This window comes from Lissotriton vulgaris, chromosome 5 (genome assembly GCF_964263255.1).
Source record: "Lissotriton vulgaris chromosome 5, aLisVul1.2, whole genome shotgun sequence".
Lineage (NCBI taxonomy): Eukaryota > Metazoa > Chordata > Amphibia > Caudata > Salamandridae > Lissotriton > Lissotriton vulgaris.
The window spans coordinates 1,528,860,495-1,528,887,712 of record NC_141693.1 but is presented as its reverse complement, the minus strand read 5'-3'; the positions used below and the strand labels follow the sequence as shown (position 1 = coordinate 1,528,887,712).

Below are 27,218 nucleotides of genomic sequence, written 5' to 3'. Positions count from 1 at the left end.
ATGATCAAATTTCTTCCAGTTTCTATGTTTAAGAAAAGGGGGTTTAAAGGTATTGTTATTTATGAGAGTATTGTGTATTACAAATGGAATAACAAAGTGATCGGACCAGATGATTTTTACCGGAGGAAAGGTAGCGATGCCTTCCCAGTTGGCGAAGATGGGGTCTAGGAGATGGCCATGTTGGTGGGATGGAGCAGTCAATTGAAGGCTCAGTCCCAACGATGCCAATGCCGTGGCCATCTCTTGAGCATCTTTGCACTCCCTATCCTCAAAATGAAGATTTAGGTCCCCTAGGATTATGAACTTTTTATAGCGTAGCGCTGGTTGCGTTATATACTCAAAAAGATTGTTTTCGAATTGTCCAGCAGCTCCAGGAGGGCGATATATTAACAGGCCGTTAATGATGTCTCTCAGTCCATAGTTGATGGTAAATTGGCCACTTTCACTGTGCAATATATTAGCTTTAGTAAGAGTGCATTGTAACTCAGTTTTATGAATTATGGCTATCCCTCCCCCTCTTTGTTTATATCTGTCCAGATGCAGTAGGCAGTAGCCAGGGGGGATGGCTTCTAGCGCATCTGGGGCAGACTCATCATCCAACCATGTTTCAGTTAAAAATAAGACATCGAGATTGTTATTCGTTATTAGGTCATATATTTCCAATGTATGTTTTTTCATTGATCTGCAATTGAGTAGTATCATATTAGGTTTCGCTGAGAACAGTGTCTTACTTTTGGGTGCAGAGAAGGTGTAGTTACAGTATTCATATGAAATAGGTAGACTCAGCTGGATAGTGATGACCGCCGCCTTTATTCGTTTCTGGACATAGAGCGAGAAACCTATACGTACTCGCCCACACGCACAGATGACTATGGGGAGTATGAAGACAATGAACAGTACAATTATCCGACGGATAATGACCAGGACATAAAAACTCAGCCATGGTCTGACCCTGTGGATCCTGGAGACTCTCGGACAATTTCTGACAATACTGCATACCCTGTTAAAACATCGCCTACAAAGGACACAGCTACCTTCAACGCACTAATAGAAAGGGCAGCATATAATCACCATGTGGAGATGCATGCAGATCCCATTGATAAAGACTTCCTCTTCGACACTTTCAGCACCTCTGAGAAAAACGTCAAAACATTGCCAATGCTAAAAGGGGTGCTTAAACATGCAGGGGACATATTTAAAGACACAACCAGGGCACGGGTCATTAACCCTAGGATAGAAAGAAAATACAGGCCAGCACCGGTTGACCCTACATACATTAAGGGACAACTGCCTTTGGACTCTTTAGTCGTCTCCAATGCACGTAAACGTGCTAATTCTCAAACCTCTGGCGAAGCTCTACCTCCAGACTAAGAGTCCAAAATTCTGGAGGCTTCAGGCAAATGGGTGGCTGCTCAAGCAGCTAACATATGGAGAAGTGTAAACACGCAAGCCCTGTTAGCCAGGTATGACAGTGCGCACTAGGACACACTAGAGCAAATCTTCCAACATCTACCAGACCTTTATAAGGAACAGGCAGAATTTTTGATACAAGAGGGAAAGCACATATCTAACGCATCCTTCAAATGTGCCTTAGATGCAGCAGACACAGCAGCCAGGCCTATCCACACCAGTGTTCTTGCTCAGAAGACATGCGTGGCTACGCATCTCTGGGTTTAAAAACGAAGTTCAAACCACTTTACTTAATCAACCTGTAAACCCTGACTATTTATTTGGTCCTGATGTGGACACAATATTGGTCAAGATGAACAAGGACATCGAGACAGCCAAGTCTATGGGTGCCTTGCAGTCACAGCAATATAGAGGCGATTCCTTTTTTCGCTCCGGCAACAGAGGAGCTACTAGAGGCGCCTCAACACAGCAAACCTCTTACAATAAAGGCAACACGCAAAACACCTACAACAAAAACAGTAGAGGTGGATACTGTGGCAATAACATCAAGGGTAGAGGACGAGGAAATAACAGCTCCAGATCCACCACCAACACCAAACAGTCACTTTTTGTCACTGCCCCCAGACCATGTAACACCGGTCGGGGAAGATTACAGCAGTTCCTGCCAGTCTGGGAAACCATAACTACAGACAGGTGGGTGAGGCAAATTATACAGCATGGCTATTGCCTAGAGTTAATCTCCACACCGCCCAACATACCCCCAAGACAACGTCCTATGTCCGCAGAACACCTACACTTATTGCAGCAGGAAGTCATCAGCATGCTACAAAAGGGGGCCATAGAACTAGTACCCTTAGAACACCAGGGTACAGGGGTGTACTCTATGTACTTCCTAATCCCCAAAAAGGACGGGTCTCTCAGACCAATTTTGGACCTCAGGCCCCTAAACCAAAACATCTTATCAGAGCATTTCCACATGATCACTCTGCAGCAGGTGTTGCCACTGTTACGTCAAGGACAACACAGGACCTCAAAGACGCATATTTCCATATACCTATACACGCAGCACACAGGAAATCTCAGGTTTACAATTCTAAACCAGCACTACCAATTCAAGGTCCTCTCTTTTGGGGTAACAGCCCCAAGGGTGTTCACCAAGTGTCTAGTGACAGTAGCTGCACACCTCAGAAGACAGCATATACATGTCTATCCATATCTGGACGACTGGCTAATACAAGCACAGTCGGCCTAGCAATGTGCCAGCCACATGTCGCGCACTATTCACCTCCTGCACAGTCTAGGTTTCTCGCTAAACTACAACAAATCCCATCTCCAGCCTGCCCACGTGCAGCAGTATCTGGGAGCAACAATAGACACTCTGGCAGCAAAAGCACAACCAAATTCTGCCAGAATAAACAGCATTCAAAAGCTCATCCAGGAGTTCAGGCTACAACACTCACTCCCAGCCCGAGTGTTTATGCAGCTGATAGGCATGATGGCCTCGTGCATCTTCATAGTCCCTCACGCAAGACTTCACATGCGTCCGCTGCAGGAGTGCCTAGCACGGCAGTGGAACCAGGCTCAGGGACAATTAAACGACCTAGTGTTGGTGGCCAGCGTGCATACAACTCTCTGCATTGGTGGAAACCACAAAACCTTTGCATGGGACGACTGTTCCAGGAGCTTGTACCACAAATTGTGCTAACAATGGACACATCCCTGATAGGGTGGGGAGCCCATGTCCTCACCACACAGTACAGGGCCGATGGACCACGCAGCAGAAGAAACTGCACATCAACCTGCTAGAGCTGATGGCAATTTTTATGGCAATCAAAGCTTTCAAAGTACATCTGTGCAACAAAACCGTGTTGATCCGGACAGACAGCATGACTGCAATGTACTACCTACAGAAACAGGGAGGAACACACACTCCACAGCTGTCGCATCTGGCTCAAAGAGTGTGGAAGTGGGCCATCCAGAGAAATTTTTTTCTCATGGCAGAACACCTCCCAGGCAAGGACAATCAGATAGGGATCTGCTCAGCTGACACAGCCAGCAAGTGCATGAGTGGATGATTCACCCCTCAGTGCTTCAACCATACTTCCAACAGTGGGGACAGCCAGAAATAGATCTGTTCGCCACAAAGGAAAACGCAAAATGCCGGTCCTTCGCCGCAAGGTTTCCACACCCGCAGTCTCAGGGCAATGCGATATGGATGAACTGGTCAGGCAAATTTGCCTACGCTTTTCCACCAGCACCGTTGATACCGCTGGTGGCACGCAAATTGCGCCAGCACTCCATGGCGCTAATCCTAGAATTTTCTGTGGTGCCTCATCAAAGACTACTTAACGCAGAGCCATGGAGACATTCAGCACCCAGATCCGCAGCAGCTGAACCTTGCAATCTGGCTCCTGAGGTCCCAGAGTTCGGCTACCTCAACTTACCTCCTGACTGCATGAACATTATCAGGGAGGCAAGAAAGTCTACAACAAGAGCTTGCTATGCGTCAAAGTGGAAACATTTTGATATTTATTGTAACAACAACATAAACTCACTAGACGCGTCCATTCAAAATACCATATGCTATCTTTTGCACTGACTTACACCGCTGCAATTTAGCCTATACATCCATACGGATACACTTAGCAGCCATAGCTGCTTACCTTCAAAACATGCAGCACCTTTCACTGTTCAGAGTGCCTGCAATTAAGGCATTCATGGAGGGCCTCAAACGAGTGATCACCCCCCCCCCCCCCCAGACACCCACCTTCACCTGTCTGGAACCTAAACGTTGTTTTAACCAGCCTAATGGGACCACCTTTTGAGCCTTTCCACTCCTGTGAAATACAATTTTTAACATGGAAGGTGTTTTTTCTCGTAGCCATTACTTCGCTTAGAAGAGTTAGTGAGCTGCAAGCCCTAACTATTCAAGAGCCATTCATTCAAATTCACGCAAATAGGGTCGTGCTTCGGACAAACCCTAAATTCATGCCCAAAGTGGTATCACACTTCCACATCAATAAGACAATAGAACTGCCAGGGTTCTTCCCAAATCCACAGTCCGTACCTGAAAGAGCCCTGCACAGACTGGATGTTAAGAGAGCTCTCCTATATTACATAGATGGGACAAAAGATTTCAGGAAGACGAAACAGTTGTTTGTTGCCTTTGCACCACAGCACAAAGGCATCCCTATGTCAAAAAATGGTTTAGCTAGATGGATAGTTAAGTGCATCCAAATATGTTCCATTAAAGCTAAACGCACTTTAACAGTTCCCCAAGAGCGCATTCCACACGCAAAATGGGAGCATCCATGGCTTTCCTAGGAAACCATCCTCTAGAGGAAATATGTAGAGCAGCCGCATGGTCTACCATACATACATTTACCAAACACTACTGCATAGATGTATACTCCAAGCAGCTGTAGGACAGGCTGTTCTCAAAACTCTTTTTCAGACTCCTGCAGCTGGCACAGGCAACCACCGCTAGGGGAGAGACTGCTATACATTCTATGCACAGATAGGAATTCAGCAGCCCACATGCCTCAAACGGAATATGCTACTTACCAGTATGCATCTGTTCTTGGCATGTAGGGCTGCTGACATTCTTATCGCCCACCCTCCTCCCCGGTGCCTGTCACAGCTGTAGCATTCATTCTTACTCTTACTTTCCTGCATGGACATCTCTTACTGTACCACACTCCATCTCTGCCACAATGGCGAAAAACAATCTGAGGATGGAGAGGATGCCCATGCGCACTGTAGTCCAGGGGAGGAGCCACCTACCTCGTGATACTTCGAAGACTCTTCCAGGACAACAATGTGCAATCATCCGGACCCAACACTAGGCGGCGATCTATGCACAGATATGAATGTCAGCAGCCCTACATGCCAAAAACAGATGCATACTGGTAAGTAGTATATTCCTTTAGGAAAGGTTGTTTTTAAATCCTGTGTTTGAGAACAGCACTTTTAGAACGTTGCCGTTCTCTTGTCTGCCCTTTCTGTGTGCCTTGGCCTGTTTGTGCATTGACTGTCTGGTTTGAGAGTGACAGGGGCTGGGGATTCCCCAGGAGGCTGGCTGAGTCAGCCCTAGGCTGATTGACCGCATTTGCAACTTCAGTGGTGGGAGGAGATAGCACCTGGGCCTGAATAGGATTGTGCCTGCCTTCCACAATGCTGGCTCCACCTCCTGCCAAGCGGCTGACGCCCCTGCCCCTCACTCTGAGAGGAAAGGAGAAGCAAGGAAAACAAAGTGCTCAAGGAACACCCAGAACTGGTTCAGACCGGGTTCAGAGCCCTCCTGCACAAAGGGAACAAAGACTTTTAGGGGTATAAGTATAGGACCCCTGACCACAGAAAATTAGATCATCCTGGAATCAAGAAGGAACCTCTGCCAAGGAAAAAGCTCAAACTGAAGAAGGAATATTGTCCAGCTGTTGCTCTGCTGGAGTGCCCTGCTGTTTCTTTGCTGCCAAGGAGAGGGGAAGGACTTTGATTTGTGTTGTGTCCACTTGCTTGAAGGAATCTCCAAGGGCCTAAGAAGAGCTGGCTCCCTGTTTTGAAGTCCCAGGAACAAAAGGACTTCACCCCTAGCTTCCCCTGAGCTCTACAGAGAGTTCTGTCCTTCCTGGAGTGCGTGGCCCATGTGTGGTGCCTCTGTAAGTTGTACCTGTGCTGGGAAGCTGGAAACCAAGCTTTAGAGACTTTGCTACTGAAAAGTTATCGCTTTGCATCGCTCGCTGCGGAGCGCATCCCCGACAGTATGAGGAAATTCCCGCTGCTACGAAGGCCGAGATCGTTGCAGTGCCTATTGCCGCTGCCAGAGCAGTCGCATCCTTCATTTGCGGGACGCACCAGACCGGTGCGGGAAGACTAACATCGCTGCGAGTGTCGTCGCAGAGCCTGTTGTCGCTGGGTGAGATCACCGCACTGCTTACTTGCGGACCGCATCATGTCTCTGCTAACATCGTTGCAGAGGCATTGAGGAGCTGCGAGAGAGAGATGGCCGCTGGATCACGCATCGTCGCCCCGGAGATCGTTGCAGCCCCTACGAGATTGACACACAGTGCCCTTGCGAGAACAAACTTCCTACGGAACCTACGCACCGGAATCAATACAAGTGGCCTTTCTCCCCATACAGACCGGATTCGTCGCAACACGCCTGCTGCTGCAGCAGGGTTGTCGCATCGCCTCCCCAAGGTCTCAGGAGCAACGCATCGCTTGTTTTCCACTGCACCAGGTTCTTCTTTTGGAATTTTGTAGCATCTAAAGGTACTGTTGGCTAGACGTGACACAACTGTGAACTTTTCACGCAACTGTGGATTATTTTTATCGCAACCTTAAGAACTCTTTTGCAACCATATTCTTGAACTGTGTATGTTGGATTTTTGTTGTTTTGGTCTTGTGTAGTTTAGAATAAATACCTTTATTTTTCTACACTGTTGTGGAATCAGTTTGTGGTGTATTCACTGTATTACTGTGAGTGTTGGTACAAATACTTTACACATTGCCTTCTGATTAGCCTTGACTGCTCCTGCCAAGCTACCTAGAGGGTGAGCAGGGGTTATCTCGGAGGGTTTCCTCCTTACCCTGACTAGAAGCAAGGATCCCTATTAGGACAGTGGTACCTACCTTTGCCAACTAGAGACCCACAGTTCTAACACTAGCCGACCCTGCTCAATAGGATGACCCTAACCACCGACATCACCTTACAAATCATGAAGACCATCCACTCTAGAGCCCCCCCATTCCCCTGCCTCACCACTTCTTCAACTGATCCGGCGCCACCTTCGCCCCCAAACTCTGATGCACCATCAACCGCTCTATTGAATCTATCACCTTCACTGAAGACTGGAACATGCAGAGATCAACAAACTGCTAAAAAACATCTCTGCTGACCTGATGGATCGCAAGATTTACAGACCCATATCTCTGCTCCCCTTCCCAACCAAAGTGATTGAGAAGGCAATCCACGCCTAACTCACCAAATTCATTGGAACAAACCACATCTTGGACACCTCTCAATCAGGCTTCAGAAGCAACTGCCTTCCCACCACAAAAGACGACATCTACAATCTCCTCGAGTGAGGCAGAACTGAGGCCCTCATCCTCCTAGACCTTGCTCCCATTTTCCCGCCACACCCATTATGCAAGACTCCATGATGCCAGCATGTGCAGAAAAGCCTTAGAATGGATCCTCTCCTACCTCACAGGCTGAACCCAGAGAGTCCGGCACCGACTGTTCTCCTTAGAATCTGCAGAGATCAGCTGCAGAGTCCCTCTGAGATCCTCCCCGAGCCCCACCCTCTTCAACATCTACATAGCCCGCTGGTAACCATCTTAAGAAACCACGGACTAAACGTTGTCATCTAAGTCGAGAACACCCAGCTGATTCTCTCCCTCACTAACAAACCCACAGCCACAAAGAACAAATTCCACAATGGGATGAAGGCTGTCACCACCTGGATGAAGTACAGCTTCCTCAAACTCAACTCTGACAAAAGCAAAGTCCCGATTTTGGAAACCACCCTGCTGCCTTGCACAACTCCTGGTAGCCCGCAGTGGTCAGAGCCCCCCCACAGCTACAGACCATGGATGTAACCTCTGCATCATACTTGACTCCTTGCTCTCAAAAAACTGTCAAACCACTGTTTCATCCTCCTGTTTCGACATTATCTGCCTGCTTTGAAAGATCTTTAGGTGGATCCCCACCAAGTCCAGACGGAGGGTCACCCAGTGCTGGTCAGCTGCAAACTTGACTACAGCAACTCACTTTATGCTGGCACCACCCAGAAGCTCCAAACTAAAATATCAAGAATCCAGAATGCCATTGCAAAACTTATCCTGGACATCCACCGCTGCAGCCATTTCTACCAGTCACCGGAGAAACGTCCACTGCCTCCCAGTCAACAGAAGAATCACCTTCAAGCTCTCAAAGTGCAGACACATTGTTGTCCCTAGACCATGCCCACTTCCACCAGTGATGCCTTTCTCATATTAGAATCTTTCACCTACTTTGCACATCCATTATACATAGTGAGAAATTGGCTTCAAAGGAAATTTTTAAGGGGATTGAGGCAAAATGTATTGCACTTATCTAGCAGTAGGTTAAGGTATCCAATAATTCGTAAGGTGCTTAGGACCTGAGACTCAAAACCTCTAGGTCTCCTGGGATAAGCGATATCCCTCAACAACATAAAAAACACCAAGATCCAGGACACTTAGTTGTATCTATACACATACCATGGAGCAAATGTATAAATAATTCTTTTCATTCATTGGGGTTTATAGCTTTGAAATTAAGCATAAGAACACTTCAGCAGGAAGGTTTAAATGTCTTTATTCGTGACTTCTTTCTTCAAAATTGATAAGACTGTATCCAACGCGTTTCGTCCATGTGGACCTCTTCAGTGCATTTTTTTTATTTGGCCTCCTATCCTGAGTATGTTGGCATCGGTTGACTCCTTTTCATGTAATAAAATATGTTCAAAGCATATCAGTGTTTAAGAAAGAAGAGGCATGAACTACGGACTCCCCCCCCGTTGTGCTAAGTTGGTAAATTTTGAAAATCACAAATGGGGTAATACGGACTATAGTGTTACATCCAGATGTGAGGTCTACACACAAGCCGGATCGTTACAGATTATGAATCATATGTCACTAAACAAATTGGGATCAACTCTTTCGTAACTTAAATTCTGTAGTTCTCTGTGATAGTCTCATTCATTATAGAAACTCTTATATTGGTATGAAAATGAAAACATGTGTCTGAGCCTTGAGTATGGCTAGAAAGATGTGTCTTTCAGAATGCTTGAAGTAACACTGGTAAATGTTTAATACCAGCACCATACTACATTGAGCAAGTGCAGGAAAGAATCCTGCCCCACTCAAAGGGGACACAGAAGGGAGATTGTACCAGAAATAATTTATCTTCTAAAAAAAGGGCCCATTTATATTTTTTAAATATATTATTTCAGAGCCATAGATTTTGCTAGCAGTTCTGAAAAGAAGATCCTGAATTGTTTGAATAGTCATACTCTTATGAAGCATCCATGGAAGCAATGCATATATACAACTCTATGGGGCACATGCATCATTGTAGGAATTTGCATTTCATAAATTGCGAAAATTAAGGAATCGCAATTTAGGAATTGCAAAATCCTATGCATCAAGAAATCCTAATTTTCGGAATTTGCGATTCCTTAATTGCGAATCGCAGTTAAGGAATGGCATTACATTGATTCCTATGGGCCTAGAAGCCCATAGGAATCAATGCAGTTTTGCATTTCTTTTTTTTTTGGAATTCGCAATTTGTTGATGCATTGCAAGGGTGCAGAGGGGGGTCCAAAGGACCCCCCCTGCACCCCTGAAATGTATTTTAAAGTGCATGTTTCACACACACATGTCCTAAGGACATGTGTGTCTGTAACATGACAGTTTCCAAAATGCATTTTTGTGCTTTTTTTCCAGAATTTCGCAAATTAACATGAGGGTCCACCTCGTGTTAATTTGCACTTCCCATTTCAAAATTCGCATTTTTTAAAAAAATCGATGCATTGCATTTAAGGAATCGCACAAATGCGATTCTTTAAATGCATTCGCGTTTTTAGGAAATGCAAAAAAAAGCGAATTTTGAAAAATTGTTTCATGCATCCCAAAAACGTATTTAGGAAGCGCAAACGGACGAATTTACCGATTCGCACCGTTTGCACTTCCTAAATAGGTTGATGCATGTGCCCCTATGAGAATTGTGAGCTCCAGCTGGGTGGAGCTGTGTAGACTGAGGATCCTCTAGTACATGTAACCCTGAAAGTAACCAAGCTCAATAAATCCAACCTATCAACACTTACCACATATCCTGTAGGGTCCATCAAGCCCTGATCATAGGGAAGAGATATAGCCCATCTCCTTATTATGAAAACAAGTAAGTTATTTGTGTGTTGGTATTGAATTGGTTGGAAACAGCCTTTTTGGTCCCGAAGACTGATGCCTCACCTTCCCTATATGTTTCCTGCATAACAAAATATTGTTTCTTTTTAAATGGATTGTTGATTTTGTTTTACATTCAGTTAATGCCAAGTAACTACTCATGCTTTGCTTGCTTCAATGGTATTTTAAGTTTGAATTTAGGAGATGACCAGAACTATTGCTTCTTCGTTTATTTTCACAGGTGCATGTCTTCAGTATATGAAGACATAAACTGGTCTAAAAATATAAATGAATGTGAAAAGAAGGTGATAGAGTACCTCAACAAGCCAGCCGAAAATTTGCTGACCATATGGCCGAAAATACAGCTTGCTATTGAAGAAGGCGTATGTTCCCTGACAATCCTTTGGAGTTATATGATTGCTAACCATATGATAAAAGAAGTAAGTAAACCTTGGTCTCTTATAATTTTTCATTTCTAGTTTTGAGAATTTTCATTTATCAATATGTTCTAGTACAGAATTTTCATTTATCAATATGTTGTGGTACAATATCAGATGCAGATGTCTTCAATGTGTTTCATGTAGCTTGTCACTTGAAGGACTGCATTTCTCCTATGTGTCTAGTCATAAAGCTATGCTTCATTTGTTCGGATAAATGATCTATACAGGGCTGTGATCTTCGAGCCGGCCTGTTGCACATTGAGAGGCTCCCACTACTATACATCACCATTTGCCACAAATGTACTTGGTAGGCTATGCTTAGTTCTGTTTATTAGCATGTACACCTTTGGTATACATAGCTAATGAAATGAACAAATCTATGTTGCACTAATCTAAAATAACCAGGGCTAAACGGATACCCAAAATCCAATGCATCTATTAGGCAAACAACCCAGTACTCCAGCAAGGTACATTCAGTGGTCCCTTGAGGTGCATTACCCAATTCTCCCATAAGGCACATCCTTCAGTGCTCTCCAGGTGCATTCCACTCTTTGCTTCCATTCTGCATATCATGGTTTGCCACTGTGATGAACATCACTATTTGCATCTTGCTTCACATTGTTGTGTGCTCTTCGAAGCGCATCACTGTGTGCTTCCTGCTGCAGAGTGTTATGTTAGACTCATGGGCCCAGATTTACAAATACATCATGCAGTGCAATACAGCAAGTGAAGTTGCTGTGCTTCTCTGCTATGCTGCATTGAATAAAAGTTAGAGAGCAGAGCAGTACCATACCTACAAATATGTGGCGCTGTTCTGCAATCTCCCCGAGATGCCACTCTTGCTACCATAGTGCAGGGATGTCTGCATTGTGGTCATCATAGTTTTTGCACAGAAACTATGCTAAAGGGTAATTTCATTTTTTATCAGTGCTGCAGATGAAAAATAATTGAAGAAGTATAAAATATTTCTCTTTGCTATGCCAGCCTTAGGGAGGTGCAGTGTTTTGGCACAAATCCATGTCTACAAGTCTTTGTAGGAATATATCACTTTAGTACGCATGCGATACATCGCATGCCATTACAACTCTCTCACTTCAATGTTTACCTCTCCCCCATGGCAGCACTGGTAGAATCCTGTGGGGGTGAGCTTGATCTGCTACGCCGATTACACACAACTGGTGTTCTCATTTGATGATCACTCCGAAGCAGCATTTGCAAAATTTAGACACTGCCTGTGCAATATTCCCACTTTGATATCATTGAATATGCCTAAGCTCAACTCAGACAAAACTGAGGTTCTGTTCTTTAATAAAAAAAAAACCCTCTTCCATCGCTTCGGTGGCCATCTGAGCTGCATCCCACTCCTAAACCTGTGGACTTGGCTAGGAACCTTAGGTTCTGGTTTGACAATGAGCTGTCCCGCAAATCCAAAATTAGTCCGGTCTCCTCTGCCTGCTTTGATAAACTGCACAAGCTTTGCAAAATCCTTCACTTCCTCCCCCTGGAGTCCTGTCAGACCATTATTTATGCCTTGATCAACTCACACCTCGACTATGTAAATAATCTTTATCTAGGGGCACCTGCATATTTGATTAGACGCCTGCAGATTGTTCAAAACGCAGAGGCCTGGCTCATTTACGAAATCCCATATCGCCATTTGATCACACCCTATTTAAAGAAGCTCCACTGGCTTCCCGTTATCAAACAGTTCAAGTCTCTAGTCCTGGCTTTCGGGGCTTTTTAGAGACTTGGTACAGCTTATCTTAGAGCACGACTCAAGCACTCCCAGTGCAGCCGTACCCTTAGATCGAATCATCTTGGCGACTGCCACCCATTCTAGACCATGCAGAAACGGGGAGAGCCTTTGCAGTGATCACTGCCAAAGCCTGGCACTCTTTCTCTCTACTGCCGAGTCTGAAACTATATTCTTATGTGTCCTAAAGATCTTGCTGTTTTCCAGCCCATAGACCTTTCCTGGTGCCTACTTCTGCCTCCTTTCATCGTGCTGGGACACCACCATTGGGGGTAGCTGAGCACTTTATAAACTTCTAAATAAATTTAAAAAACATGGTTGTTACAATTACCGAGTTGTTAGCCCCTTTGCTGCGTTTGTCGGCCAACGGCCATCGCGAGCACTACCTCCGTAGTGCTGCGAACGTCCGTTGGCCGTCACGGCCACGCCCACTGCGCTAAACTGCCGCACTGTGGCGGAATTGCTGCCACGATTAAGTGGTTAAATCGCAAACCATTACATCGCAACTCCTTACAATGACTTGCTGTAGGGGGCGCGTTTGATATAGTAATAGTATCATTTGCTATTCCTAATCCAGTTTGTGCAACAGGAGGGAAAGTGTTGGATTGTAAATTATACACTTTCTGCCCCTACAGCAAGTCATTGTAATGACTTGCGATGTAATGGGTTGTGATGTAACAATGCGGTCGCCGTAATAGGATGTGATGTACCGCATTTTATCTAAGCGCTGTTTCACCTTGTAGATATGGCTTTGTGTCAAAATCATGGTTGGATGCACAGGAACACCAATGCAGTTCCCATGGAATGTCTCCTTGATACAAAGAAATTAAAGGCATTGCATTTGGCTTCTTTGCATTAATTTGGATTACAATCAAACACAAATTGTGATATACTTTGGATTGTAAATACCAGCCCAATTCTTTGTGCATTGATACTTTCATGTGTTATGCTCCATGTTCAGCCATAAATATACATCTGTTGAGTATATTGTAAATAAGTGTCTACAAGTGCCTTGTTTTTTATGCATTGCGTGCACATCAATGTTGTAACTCCGTGTGCATGGAACTTGGCAGTTATTTTTTAAACTTAGTTACATTTAGAGATTATAATATATTGTAAATATTTTAACACACTATCAAGATCAGTTTTAGGTACATTCATTTCTATAAACAGAGAAGTCATAACTGACATCATTTCTGATTTATAAAATCCTCACATTTAATTAAACGCACTCTTAAAAATCATTAAGATCAACATATCTATCGTTGACGCTCAGATCTTTCAGTATTAACTTTCACCATGTCTTTAAAGTTCTCACTTATGAGCCAGAGTTGGCAACTGTCCACAAAGTGTTAATAAATACCAACTACCTCATAATAAATTATAATTTCAATGTGTTGGGTGACAAAGAATACCTAGGTGTTACTGTGAAATAAAATCTGTTTTTAAGGATTGATGCATTTCATCCAGAACTGGTTCTTCGTTCCTTTTTGTTCATTAAAGAAATGACATTAGGCTGCACAGGAATATGTATCATTAGTGTCGCAATAATCACTTCATCTCCAAAATTACATGGGCTGCATCTTCGAAACCATGTCTCAGTGGCTACCACAACAGTGTTTTATAGTTACACTTATTATGCCTACAGTTTTCTTGTGCTACTTTTAAAGGTACTTGTTAGAAACTGTGTTACTGGTTGAGAGGGAATGAAACACTACTTAGTCAGGCTGAAACGCAAGCAAGCCGCAAGTTAACCTGTGCTTAATCCTCTGGTACCACAAAAGCAGTCAGGCATAACTTAGAGGAATGCCAGTTATTTATGCAGCAATTTGACTCCAAGCTGGCTTCATGATCAGTGAAGTAGTGACAAGTCAATTGATGTCCCATCGAGTCACACCTAATCTTTCTTTTGTGCGACTGTCTGGAAGGAAAAAATAAGGTCCAACTGCCAACTACACCCAGTCATTTGACCCAGTAACAGGCTGCAGGGACCAGATAGGCAGGTAAATGCCAACTTTCCAATAGTGGCATTTTCAAAACTGTAACTAAAAATACGACGTAACCATTATAGAGGACTTTTAATTACAATTACTCGGGCATCAAAAAAGAAATTCCCACGTGCTCCCAATTGAAAGTTATCACTTATTAAATGTAATAAGTTAAACCAAGGTTATCATTTGGAAGAGCTAGGGCTTGCAGTAGTGAAAAACTCATTTCAGAGTTTTTCACTACCAGGACATGTAAAACTTCGAAGTTCATACCTAACCTTTTAAATACATTGCACCCTGCCCTCAGGGCTGTTTAGTGCGTACCCTAGGGATGACTTGGGTATTAAAAATGATTGTTCAGGTGTGGCAAAAGGTTTATTTTGACAGGTCGAAAAGGAGTGCACACACAGACTTCAATTGCGGACCTGAGACCTGTTTAAAAATAATACTTGATTGGGTGGCACAATAAGTGCTGCAGGCCCGCTAGTAACATTTTATTTACAGGCCCTGACTACATGTAGTACCCGTTTACTAGGGACTTATAGGTGAATTAGATATGCCAATTAGGCGTAAACCAATCTTACCAGATTTACAAAGCAGTGCACAAGCACTTTAGCACTGGTTAGTAATGGTAAAGTGTGCAGACTCCTAAAAGCACACAAACAGGTTCAGAAGGATGAAGACAAATAGTTTGGATAGGTAACTTACTGTTACAACGCAACTTTTACGTCGTAATGCGGTTACAACGCAGCTTTTACAACACTGGTTCCATTACATCGGATGCTATTACAACGCAGGATATTACATAGCAGATGCTATTACAACGCATACCATTACATCGTAAGTATTGGTAAGTATATAATTTTTTTTATATTTTATTTAATATTATTTAATTAATTTAATTAATATTAATTATAAATAAATATATTTATTTATGTTTTTTTAAATTATAAATTAAATATATTAATTTAAGTAATTTTTAAAATAAGTATGAGTATAGGAGTATATGTTTTGGGGTACTGAGGTATATGTTTTGGGGTATAGGGGTATTTTTAGGTTTTAGGGCAGGGTTTGGGTTTTGGGGTACTGGGGTGTTTTTAGGTTTCAGGGCAGGGTTTGGGTTTTGGGGTACAGGGGTGTTTTTAGGTTTTAGGGCAGGGTTTGGGTTTTGGGGTACAGGGGTGTTTTTAGGTTTTAGGGCAGGGTTTGGGTTTTGGGGTACAGGGGTGTTTTTAGGGCAGGGTTTGGGTTTTGGGGTACAGGGGTGTTTTTAGGTTTTAGGGCAGGGTTTGGGTTTTGGGGTACAGGGGTGTTTTTAGGTTTTAGGGCAGGGTTTGGGTTTTGGGGTACAGGGGTGTTTTTAGGTTTCAGGGCAGGGTTTGGGTTTTGGGGTACAGGGGTGTTTTTAGGTTTTAGGCAGGGTTTGGGTTTTGGGGTACAGGGGTGTTTTTAGGTTTTAGGGCAGGGTTTGGGTTTTGGGGTTCAGGGGTATTTTTAGGGTTTATTTTTTTTAAAGTACGACTTTAATTAAATTAATAAATAAATTATAATTAATTTTATTAAATCAAATTAATTACAATTTTAAGATTAATTCAATTATATTAATTAAATTAATTAAATTTAAATAATTACTATTATAAAATTTATTAAATTAATAATATTATTTTAATTTAATTAAATTACATTAATTCCTATTTAAAATTAAATTAAACTTATTTAAATAAATTATATTAATTACATTTTTACAATTATTTTAATTATATTAGTAAAATAAAATTAATTAAATTAACTTCATTTCTTTTTTTAAAAAAAGTTATACGTGCCTATACTTACGATGTAATGGTATGCGTTGTAATAGCATCTGCTATGTAATATCCTGCGTTGTAATGGCATCCGATGTAATGGAACCTGTGTTGTAAAAGTTGCGATGTTACAGCATGCGTTGTAAAATAACGCGTTGTAACATCATAGATCCGTTTGGATATGACCATGCAAAAGGGCCAAGTCCAACAGTACTTTCATTAAAATTAATGCTGGTATTATTCAATGCCTATTCATTTTCTGGTAGAAGTCTTAGGGCCTGAGTACGATGGCGGTGAACCCGCCACCGACAGGTTGTCGGTGGCAGGTTCACCGCCATCGTGGAGCCATTTTCCACCTCCCTGATTGTGATGGCAGGTGGTGTGCTGGTGGATGGAAAGCCCAACCCCCACGGGTGCAACAGTAGCAATTATTCCAATTGCCCGTTGGACCGCCCCAAATCACCGGAATGGTGGTGTGCCTAGAAGGCACCGCCCGCCTGATTGGGATGCAGGATCCCCGCCAGCCTTTCCATGACGGGCACCTTGAATTTGCGGGGCACCATTCCCCTGCAACATGTGGCAGGCACCGCATGTTAAATGTAAGCATGGGCGGATTTCGCGGATCCATGATCCACGAATTTGCGGGCAAAATCGCGAATTTGCAGATTCGCTGATTTAGCGGATTTTTTTTAATGGGGGGGGTGGGGTCTTCTGTGCGAGTTCAAGTGCCTCTTGTGTGTATAAAAGGTCAGAGACCGATCAGAGCAGCAGATCAAGAGAAAGAAGCTCCTGGTCACAGGAACAGCACGAAGATTGCGCTCCTGAGCCTCGGCGAAGCGGTCGCTCCCCTCGCTACTCCCTGCACATCAGCCTGCTTCTGCTGGTATCGTAATCACCCCGCTGTGCACGCTCTACTCTCTGTAGACTTGGTTAACACTGCTATTGATTTATTTACTATAGCGCCGTAGCCCATCTCGTCCTGCGCTATTTGAATCTCTGCCATTTTGTGTGCTTAGTTGTTGTTGTTGTTGTTGTTTAGCCTCGCCTACCAGCCCCGCACCCGCCTCCCGGCAGCTCCTCCCTCGCCCCTCCCCCCTCCACTATCTATATATGACAGATGCTTTTACGCACAGCGTCCACGCGCTGCGGTCGCGCCCCAGTTGCGCCGAAGGTGCGCCAAAGGTAAGCCCGTCTACGCCAAGCCCGCGCTCAGCGCCAGACCCCCTGGCCCCCGTCCCACCCACCCCACCCGCATTACATACGACGCCTCCACCCTCTTAGCCCTAAATCCCGGCCGTCTCCCCAACTGCGCCCAAGCCGCTCCTGGACACACCCATGGACCCTTCACATGCAACTCATGCAAGTATGACGGCACCAAGACCAACTCCACATCCACGAACACCAAACAGAGACCTGATACCAACCACCTAAAATGTATCCTGCTCAACACCTGCTCGGTCCACAGACACGCCATCGACCTTTGGAATCTACTAGACACCATCTCTCCAGACGTCGCCTTCCTAACAGAAACATGGATGAATGCCTCCTAAGCCCCAGACATCACCATTGCCATCCCGGAAGGATACAAGATCATCCGTTAGGACCGCACCAAACAAACAGGAGGAGGCATCGCCATCGTCCACAAGAATTCCATCCGCATCTCAACCAGCTCAGACGTTAACCTCGCTAGCGCCGAACACCTTCACTTCCAGATCCACACCGACCCCAAGACCACACTCAGAGGCACCCTCCTCTACAGGCCACCTGGACCCCGTGCACAATTCAGTGAAGATATCACTGACTTTATCACCCCACACGCCCTCCCCTCCGAGGACTACATTCTACTGGGAGACCTCAATTTTCATCTTGAAAAGAGCAACGACAGCAACGCCACCACCCTACTGGACAATCTCGCCAACCTTGGACTCAAACAACTTGTTGAAACCCCCACTCGTTACGCAGGTCACACACTCGACCCCATCTTCACCTCCAGCAAACATATCTCCTTCAGTCACACCACAGTTCTCCATTGAACTGACCACAGCTGCGTTCACTTTGTCTACAAAAAGACCACAACCCACAACCATCCCCAACCCACTCTGCGAAGAAACTGAAACAAAATCAGCATCGACCAGATCTCCTCATCACATCTTCAAAACCCGCTGCCCACTCTTCGAACCCCAACCAAGCAGCCATTAACCTCACTCAACCTCTCCACGACGTACCCACGGACCCTTCAGCTGCCACGCCTGCAAGTTCACCTGCATCCGGACCTGCCTCGCACCAGCACCCACCAAGCCGAACACCAGCAGTACCCACCTCAAGTGCATCCTGCTCAACACCCGCTCCATCCACAGACATGCCATCGAACTCTGGAACCTCCTCGACACCACAGCTCCAGACGTTGCCTTCCTCACGGAGACCTGGATGAATGCCTCTTCAGCTCCCGACATCGCCATCGCTATCCCAGAGGGCTACAAGATCGTCCGGAGGGACCGAAACGCCAACCAGATGGGAGGAGACATCGCCATCATCCACAGGAGCACCATCCGTCTCACGACCAGCACCGACAACTCCCTGACCACCGCCGAACACCTGCATTTCCAGATCCACACCAACCCGAACACCACCCTCAGAGGCACCCTGATCTACCGACCCCCTGGACCACGCACACAATTCAGCGAGGACATCGCCGACTTCGTCAGCCCACATGCCCTCCCCTCCGCTGACTACATCCTCCTGGGAGACCTCAACTTCCATCTGGAGAACAACAACGACCGCAACACCCGCACCCTGCTCGACAACCTCACCAACCTGGGACTCAAGCAACTGGTGTCCACCCCCACCCACCTCGCCGGACACACACTCGACGCTGTCTTCTCATCCAGCAAGGACATCAACTTCAGCCACACCACAGAGCTTCAATGGACGGACCACAGCTGCGTCCACTTCACCTTCAAGAAAACAACGACCCACCACCACCAGCAACAGACCGCCCGCAGAAGCTGGAACAAGATCACAGCAGACCAGCTCGCCACCTCCCTGAGCCAGCACCCTCCTGCCAGCTCAGCGAACCCCAGCCAGGCCGCCGACAACCTCACGAAGTGGATCAGCAACTGCGCGGACGAACTCGCCCCACTGAGGACCCCGCCCAGCAGACCCGGCAGCAAGAAAGCCCCATGGTTCACCGACGAACTCAAGAGCTCCAAGAAGAACTGCCGAGCCCTCGAGAAAGTCTGGAGAAGGGAACCGACACCGGACAACAGGACCTCCTTCAAACTTGCCACCCGGAAACACCACCAGCTGATCCGCGCCGCCAAGAAAACAGCATTCAAGGACCGGTTGGACAACAACGCACACAACTGCAAGGAACTCTTCAACATCGTCAAAGAGCTTTCCAACCCCAGCGCAGGAAACAACGACATCACCCCATCGCAAGACCTCTGCAACTCCCTGGCTTCATACTTCCACAACAAGATCGCGGACATACACAACAGCTTCAACAACCAACCAACGCACACCATGACCGAACAACCACCCCCCACCACCACCCTCCACGCCTGGACCCCGATCAGCACCGAAGACACCATCCGCACGATGAACTCCATCCACTCCGGATCACCGACCGACCCCTGCCCTCACCACGTCTTCAACAAAGCCGACGCTGTCATCGCACCCCACCTGCGAGACATCATCAACACATCCCTCGACACCACCATCTTCCCCGAGAGCTGGAAACACGCCGAACTCAGCGCCCTACTCAAGAAACCAACAGCGGACCCCACCGACCTCAAGAATTACCGCCCCATCTCGCTCCTCCCGTTTCCAGCCAAAGTCATCGAGAAGACCGTCAACAAGCAGTTGGCCGCTTTCCTCGAGACGAACGGATCCCTCGACCCCTCACAGTCCGGCTTCCGAGCCAACCACAGCACCGAGACCGCCCTCATCGCCGCCACCGACGACATCCGAGCCCTGATGGACAATGGAGAAACAGCGGCCCTCATCCTCCTAGACCTCTCCGCGGCATTCGACACGGTCTGCCACCGCACCCTAGTACGGCGCCTCAGCAACATCGGAATCCAGGACAAGGCGCTGGAGTGGATCACCTCCTTCCTCGACGGGAGAACACAGAGAGTCCGCCTACCACCGTACAAGTCAGAGGCCACCGAAGTCATCTGCGGCGTCCCCCAAGGATCATCTCTGAGCCCCACCCTCTTCAACGTCTACATGAGCCCCCTCGCGGCCATCGTACGCAAACACAACCTCAGCATAATCTCCTACGCCGACGACACCCAGCTGATCCTCTCCCTGACCAACGACCCCGCCGCCGCCAGAGCCAACCTGCACGAAGGGATGAAAGAGGTAGCCGAGTGGATGACGACCAGCCGCCTGAAACTGAACTCGGACAAGACGGAGGTCCTCATCCTGGGCTCCTCTCCCTCCGCCTGGGACGACTCCTGGTGGCCTCCCGCCCTGGGCACCGCACCCAAACCGACAGACCATGCACGCAACCTGGGCTTCATCCTGGACTCCTCCCTCTCCATGACCAGGCAAGTCAACAACGTCTCCTCGGCATGCTTCAACATCCTACGCATGCTACGGAAGATCTTCTGGTGGATCCCCACCGAGACCAGGAAGACCGTCACCCAGGCCCTCGTCACCAGCCGACTGGACTACGGCAACGCCCTCTACGCCGGGACCACCGCCAAGCTCCAGAAGAGACTCCAGCGGATCCAGAACGCCTCAGCCAGACTCATCCTCGACATCCCACGAACCAGCCACATCTCCGGACATCTGCGAGACCTTCACTGGCTCCCCGTCAACAAAAGAATCACCTTCCGCCTCCTCACCCACGCACACAAAGCCCTACACGACCAAGGCCCGAGCTACCTCAACAGCCGAGTCAACTTCTACGCTCCCAAACGCCACCTCCGATCAGCCAACCACGCCCTCGCCGCCGTCCCCTGCATCCGAAGAGCGACTACAGGAGGAAGGTCCTTCTCCCACCTGGCCGCCAAGACCTGGAACTCCCTCCCGACCGACCTGCGCCTGACCCAAGACCACCTCACCTTCAGGAAGAAGCTGAAGACCTGGCTGTTCGAGCAGTAGCGGCTCCCCCCCCCCCCCAGCGCCTTGAGACCCCACGGGTATGTAGCGCGCTTTATAAGTGTCACTGATTGATTGATTGATTGACTCAATGGCTAACCAACAGCGCCGACAACCTAGCACCTTTGAAAAAACGTCAAAACAAACTAGGCATCAAAAATGCTCCCTGGTTCAACGATGATCTTAAGAAATCCAAGAAACTCTGTCGCTCCCTCGAGAAGGCCTGTAAAAAAGACCCAAACAGCAGCACCAAGGACGCCTTCAAAAACGCCACCCGCACACACCACCAACTGATCCGGACTACCAAGAAAGCCGCATTCAAAGACCGACTAGACGACAACGCCCACAACAGCAAGGAATTATTCAACATCGTCAAAGAATTTACCAACCCCTCAGCCAACTCCAACGACATCACTCCCTCTCAAACCCTCTGCGATTCCCTAGCCTCGTTCTTCCACGACAAAATCGCAGACATCCACAACAGCTTCGACAACCAACCCGGAGACCAACCCTCCCAACCTTCTGCCGTACCCTCACCCCCCTCAAACATCCTCAGCGACTGGAACCCTATCTCCACCGAAGACACCATCCGCCTGATGAATTCCATTCACTCTGGTTCCCCTACAGACCCATGCCCTCACCATATCTTCAACAAAGCAGACTCCATCATAGCACCACTCCTCCGGGACGTCATCAATTGCTCCCTCAACTCTGCCACCTTCCCAGAAAGCTGGAAACATGCCGAACTCAGCGCCATTCTGAAAAACCCCACAGCTGACCCCACCGAACTCAAACTACCGCCCCATCTCGCTCCTACCATTCCTGGCCAAAGTCATCGAGAAAGCTGTCAACAACCAACTCGCCGCCTTCCTCGAAACCAACAAATCCCTCGACTCCTCACAGTCCTGCTTCCGAGCCAAACACAGCACTGAGACCGCCCTCATCGCAGCAACAGACGACATTCGGACTTTACTGGACAATGGAGACACTGTTGCCCTCATCCTCCTTGACGTCTCCGCAGCCTTCGACACAGTCTGTCATAGCACCCTCCTACAACGCCTCAAACATCGGAATCCAAGTAAAAGCACTGGAATGGATCACCTCGTTCCTCACCGGAAGAACTCAGAGAGTCCGCCTTCCACCATTTAAGTCAGAGGCCACTGAAGTCATTTGCGGCGTGCCACAAGGATCTTAACTCAGCCCCACCCTCTTCAACGTATACATGAGCCCCCTCGCGACCATTGCACGCCAACACAACCTCAACATCATCTCCTACGCTGATGACACTCAACTGATCCTCTCACTCACCAAAGACCCGAACACCGCCAAAACCAACCTACATGAAGGAATGAAAGAAGTAGCCGAGTGGATGAAGCACAGCCGTCTGAAACTGAACTCAGACAAAACAGAAGTCCTTATCTTAGGTACCTCCCCCTCCGCCTGGGATGACTCTTGGTGGCCTGAGGCCCTTGGAAAAGCACCCATCCCGACGGACCACGCACGGAACCTAGGCGTCCTCACTCTCGATGAACAGACAAGTCAACGCCGTTTCATCATCCTGCTTCAACATTCTTCGCATGCTCAATAAAACATTTCGCTGGATCCCAACCGAAACTAGAAAAACGGTCACCCACGCACTGGTCACGAGCCGCCTGGACTACGGTAACACCCTATACGCCGGTACCACCGCAAAACTTCAGAAAAAACTCCAACGCATCCAGAACGCATCAGCCAGACTCATACTAGACATCCCGCGTAAAGACCACATTTCTAGCCACCTGAAAAACCTCCACTGGCTCCCCGTCAATAAGAGGATAACATTCCGCCTCCTAACCCACGCACACAAAGCACTTTACGAACTTGGACCCAAATGCCTCAACACTCGACTTTCCTTCTATACCCCCTCCCGCCAGCTACGCTCCTCCAACCAAGCCCTTGCTGCTGTACCTCGCATCAACAAAACCACCATGGGAGGTAGATCCTTCTCCTACCTGGCATCTAAAACCTGGAACTTACTTCCCACTAACCTTCGCCTCACTCAGAACCACCTAGCATTCAGAAAGCAACTTAAAACTTGGATATTCGACAAGTAATTCCCCACCCCTCTTCAAGCGCCTTGAGACCCTCTGGGTATGTAGCGCACTATATAAATTATTTGACTTGACTTGACTCGTGAAAGTCAAGGATACAAAGGCCTCTATCCAGCATCACAGCTGATTTTCAACTGTAGATTTGGGAAGAAGGGCGGCACACCTGCCCAGCCTCGACGACGCTCACAATTGTTTTTGGGCTGATGAATGAGTCACTGAATTTGAGATTCAACTAGTTCCAGCGGCCATGTGTGTGTTACTATGCAATCCCCCCGAAGGGCGCAGGGGTATCTTGAGTGAGCCGTCCATCCATCATCCTGGGCTGTAACTATTTTAGGATGGCGCCGGCAAGCTGCCAGCGCTATCCTAAAATAGTTACTAAATTAGCTTCATCAGGAAGCACTAATAGATAAAATAAAGCAGGTGCTTCCTGTTGAAGCTAACTTAGTAACTATTTTAGGATGGCGCTGGCAGCTTGCCGGCGCCATCCTAAAATAGTTACAACAACAACTTCAAGCTTGAAGGCTTGAACTTTTGCCCCCCGAATCCGCCGCTTGTGGCTTCGTGGATTTTTCGGTAAATTCGCGGGAGTTCGTGGATTGCGGATTTACCAAAAATCTGCGAGCGGAACGAATTTTGCGCTCACGCTTAGTTAAAGGTGCATTTTCAACATTGCCGTGGGTGCTGCAACTAACACCACCCACACAATGTTAAATATAGCAGATGCGGCCACCATGGTGGTGGTCAGTCTGTAAATAACTGGCTTCCATTTGGCATCTTTGAGTTAATTTTACAATCCCAGAGTACAGGCAGTGTGTCATGCTAGGCATGTCTAGTCAAATTTCACACCACATGCCAGTGACATGAATATCATCACAAACTAATGGGATAACCCAAAAAGACCAAAAAAACCTGGGTACAGTTCAGTACAAGCAACACATGGTCTGATTGGAAGTACAAAAGATTTAAAATACAATACCAACTCCCATATTGAACTCAACATAAATTGATTGAATGAGAGCGAGAGAGAAAAAAACAATCCAGAACTTAAACAATGAAATAAATTCAATTGATATATCTTTACATCAATAGTGCATACAATCAAATATTTTAATAGGTTGCTCCATAAGGTGCATGAGCAAGTGCTTGTAGAGGTGCTCAAGTGCAAAATACTGAGCCAGAAAGTGGAATATTCAATACCAAGATTATAGAAAGATTACAGTAACGAGAATAAACAAAAAAGCTGAATAGAGTTGCTGCAATAATCCATCTGAAATATTTAATACACTGTTCGAGGTATGTCCACACACATACAAACAATAGATGAATCAGAACACATCTGTCATAAGAGTAATGGCATTTAATCCATGCTTTAACACAACTTTAGCGGTACAAAAGGGGGTGGTGATGAATGGAGCATCTGAATCAATCAAACACTCACACCCAGTCAAAAGATCGGGGTTTAATCCATCCCCGTTCTTTAGCCCACTCTGCCACCCTAGTTCAGACATGGCTATATGCAAATGAGTCTGACCCTGTGCCTCATCGGAACAGTCCAGCCCGAACTGCTAAGCCATGTCTTCCCTGGACCGGAAACAAGCTTCCGAGGACCGGTTTCTGGCATTCCAGCCACAACTTTAGACATTTTGATTCGACTAGCAAGTAGTTTTGTCGCGTTCTAATCTAGGGCCCTGATCAATACTGTGACCTTATGCCCCTATACGGCTATAATCCCTTTGTACCCCTATATTGGCATAACCGATCAAACGCAATATTCAGAAACTCGTCTCTGGCCTCACACGATCAGAGCCACATTTCAGAATCGCTTCCTCTGCAGCTCATTAGAGCAAATGACACAGCAGAAGCCACTATCTAAGATTCCTAGATTACACTCCGAGTTCTTCAACAAGATAAAAACTCAGCAACCTGGGAAATCCCCGCTTGCTATGTTTTGATTAGTAATAGAACTCTAATGAGCACTAAGAGACGATCACTTCCTAGGAACATCTTTATTGACGTCTTATGTCCAAAAACTTACGTCAAACAAGGCACCTTTCAGGTATAAATATTACCAACGTTGCCTTAAGCAAACGCTGAAGCTGAAGCTATCGCTGCCCTGCTGATACTGATGCTATCACTGCCTTAACGACATCAGCGAGCGATGGTGTGGTGCACATAGGAGCAGAACAGATGTCCCCTGCAAGAGCCCAGCAGATGCAAGCTGCCCGCGGACGCAGCCCCTCCTCTTCCTCGACGCGCTGAGAGAGACGCTGTCTTTTCTCCTGCCGAGAAATCCAGCTCCGGCGTTTCCAGCCTACTCTTGCGAGTGACTGGGATATAGAGTCCCTGGAAGGAGATGCAAGACCTCCAACATTCTATTTCAGAGGTATGGTGTTGACTAAACCCTTAGAGAGAATTCTTGAAGCAAACCTTGGCAAAACCAACTTAACTTAAAGCTACTTACTTACTCCCTCCCGAGTATTAGGCTTAGGTCAGGTACACTGGGGTAGGCGTAGTTAGAAGCACCAGTTGAGTACGTTAGCCTAATGTATATATGAATGTATATATGTTTTGTTCATTTTAAACCATTATATGGCTAAGAAACCATATCAATGCTTTTACAGTATTATTTTGCAATACTCATTGTACTGTACGCACTTTTTACAATAACTAGTCTTGCAATTGTGGCAATTCATTTCTCTTGCACGAGAAGAAAGACTGTTCAATAAATAATACCTTTTTATTGAAAACGCCCGTCTCTCTATTCTCTGCATCTTGGTGAAAGTAATCTGCACAACTGACTGAGTAAAATAACTGTCTATTGTTTCACACGACTCTAGAGATTGACTCTTATTCTAAGGAGCAAAGTTGTCATGTTTATGCGGTTGTTGGAAAACTGAATCCCTTCTTGCCTGTACCAGGGAAGCTGATCACTTCCTATTCAGTCAAGAAAGTTTCCAGTGACCTCTGAGCTAGTTGGTAACAAACCCAATTAAGTTTAGCATAGTCAGGGGAGACCTGGAAGATCCGCACTTCTACGTCCATACCACTGTTTATGTTATTCCAATGCGCAGGGCCTATTGGGAAAATAGGAACTACACTACAGTTTAAATATAGACCTTGCCTGTGGGTCTTCGTCAGGAGGAGAAAAACAAGAAAAGGGAGAGGAAGGCAACCTTGAGTGGTGCATATGCCAGGCTAAAAAAACAGGGTCCACACTTTTAAGCCAAACATCAGGGCTCAATGGCTCTTGGCCCAGGAAAACTGTATTTTTTCAGAATTAGTACGAAGACCGAATTATCGCATTAAAAAGTGCCGACCACTGAAATGCAGACTTACACAAAGGTGGTGGTTAAAGGGCACATGTAAGAAAAATCCTTGCAGGTTCCTGTAGTCGCAACACTGTATCAGAGTATCTGTCAGCCACAGTGACTAGACGTTGGAAGGGATGTACGATGTTGGCGTGTATGCCTTTACTATTCCAAATTCAATGTAATGTGTTGACCTTTACATCGCGGGTTTTTACCATGTATTTTCATGGTAATATCTGTGTGTGTGAGCGTGTGGTGTGTGTTAGACCTGGCACCATTGGCTTTGGTCTCCCCTGCATTTTTGGCCATTGCCTCCTATGTTTTTGCTGTGTGTTTGACTCCATTCTGCGGGTCTAGGTCTAGATGCTTGGGACACTTTGCCCCTGCTGC

General features: G+C 46.4%; 1 protein-coding gene across 2 annotated transcripts in view; it reads left to right on the top strand.

The window, feature by feature from the left end:
• Positions 1 to 27,218, top strand: part of LOC147712934 (cytosolic phospholipase A2 gamma-like) — a 646,694-nt gene that overhangs the window by 244,305 nt on the left and 375,171 nt on the right. For both annotated transcript variants that reach the window (XM_086920395.1, XM_086920396.1), the window contains exon 6: positions 10,580 to 10,778. In XM_086920395.1, coding sequence (XP_086776521.1) covers positions 10,580 to 10,778 — 199 coding nt within the window. The remainder of the gene's footprint in view (positions 1 to 10,579; positions 10,779 to 27,218) is intronic.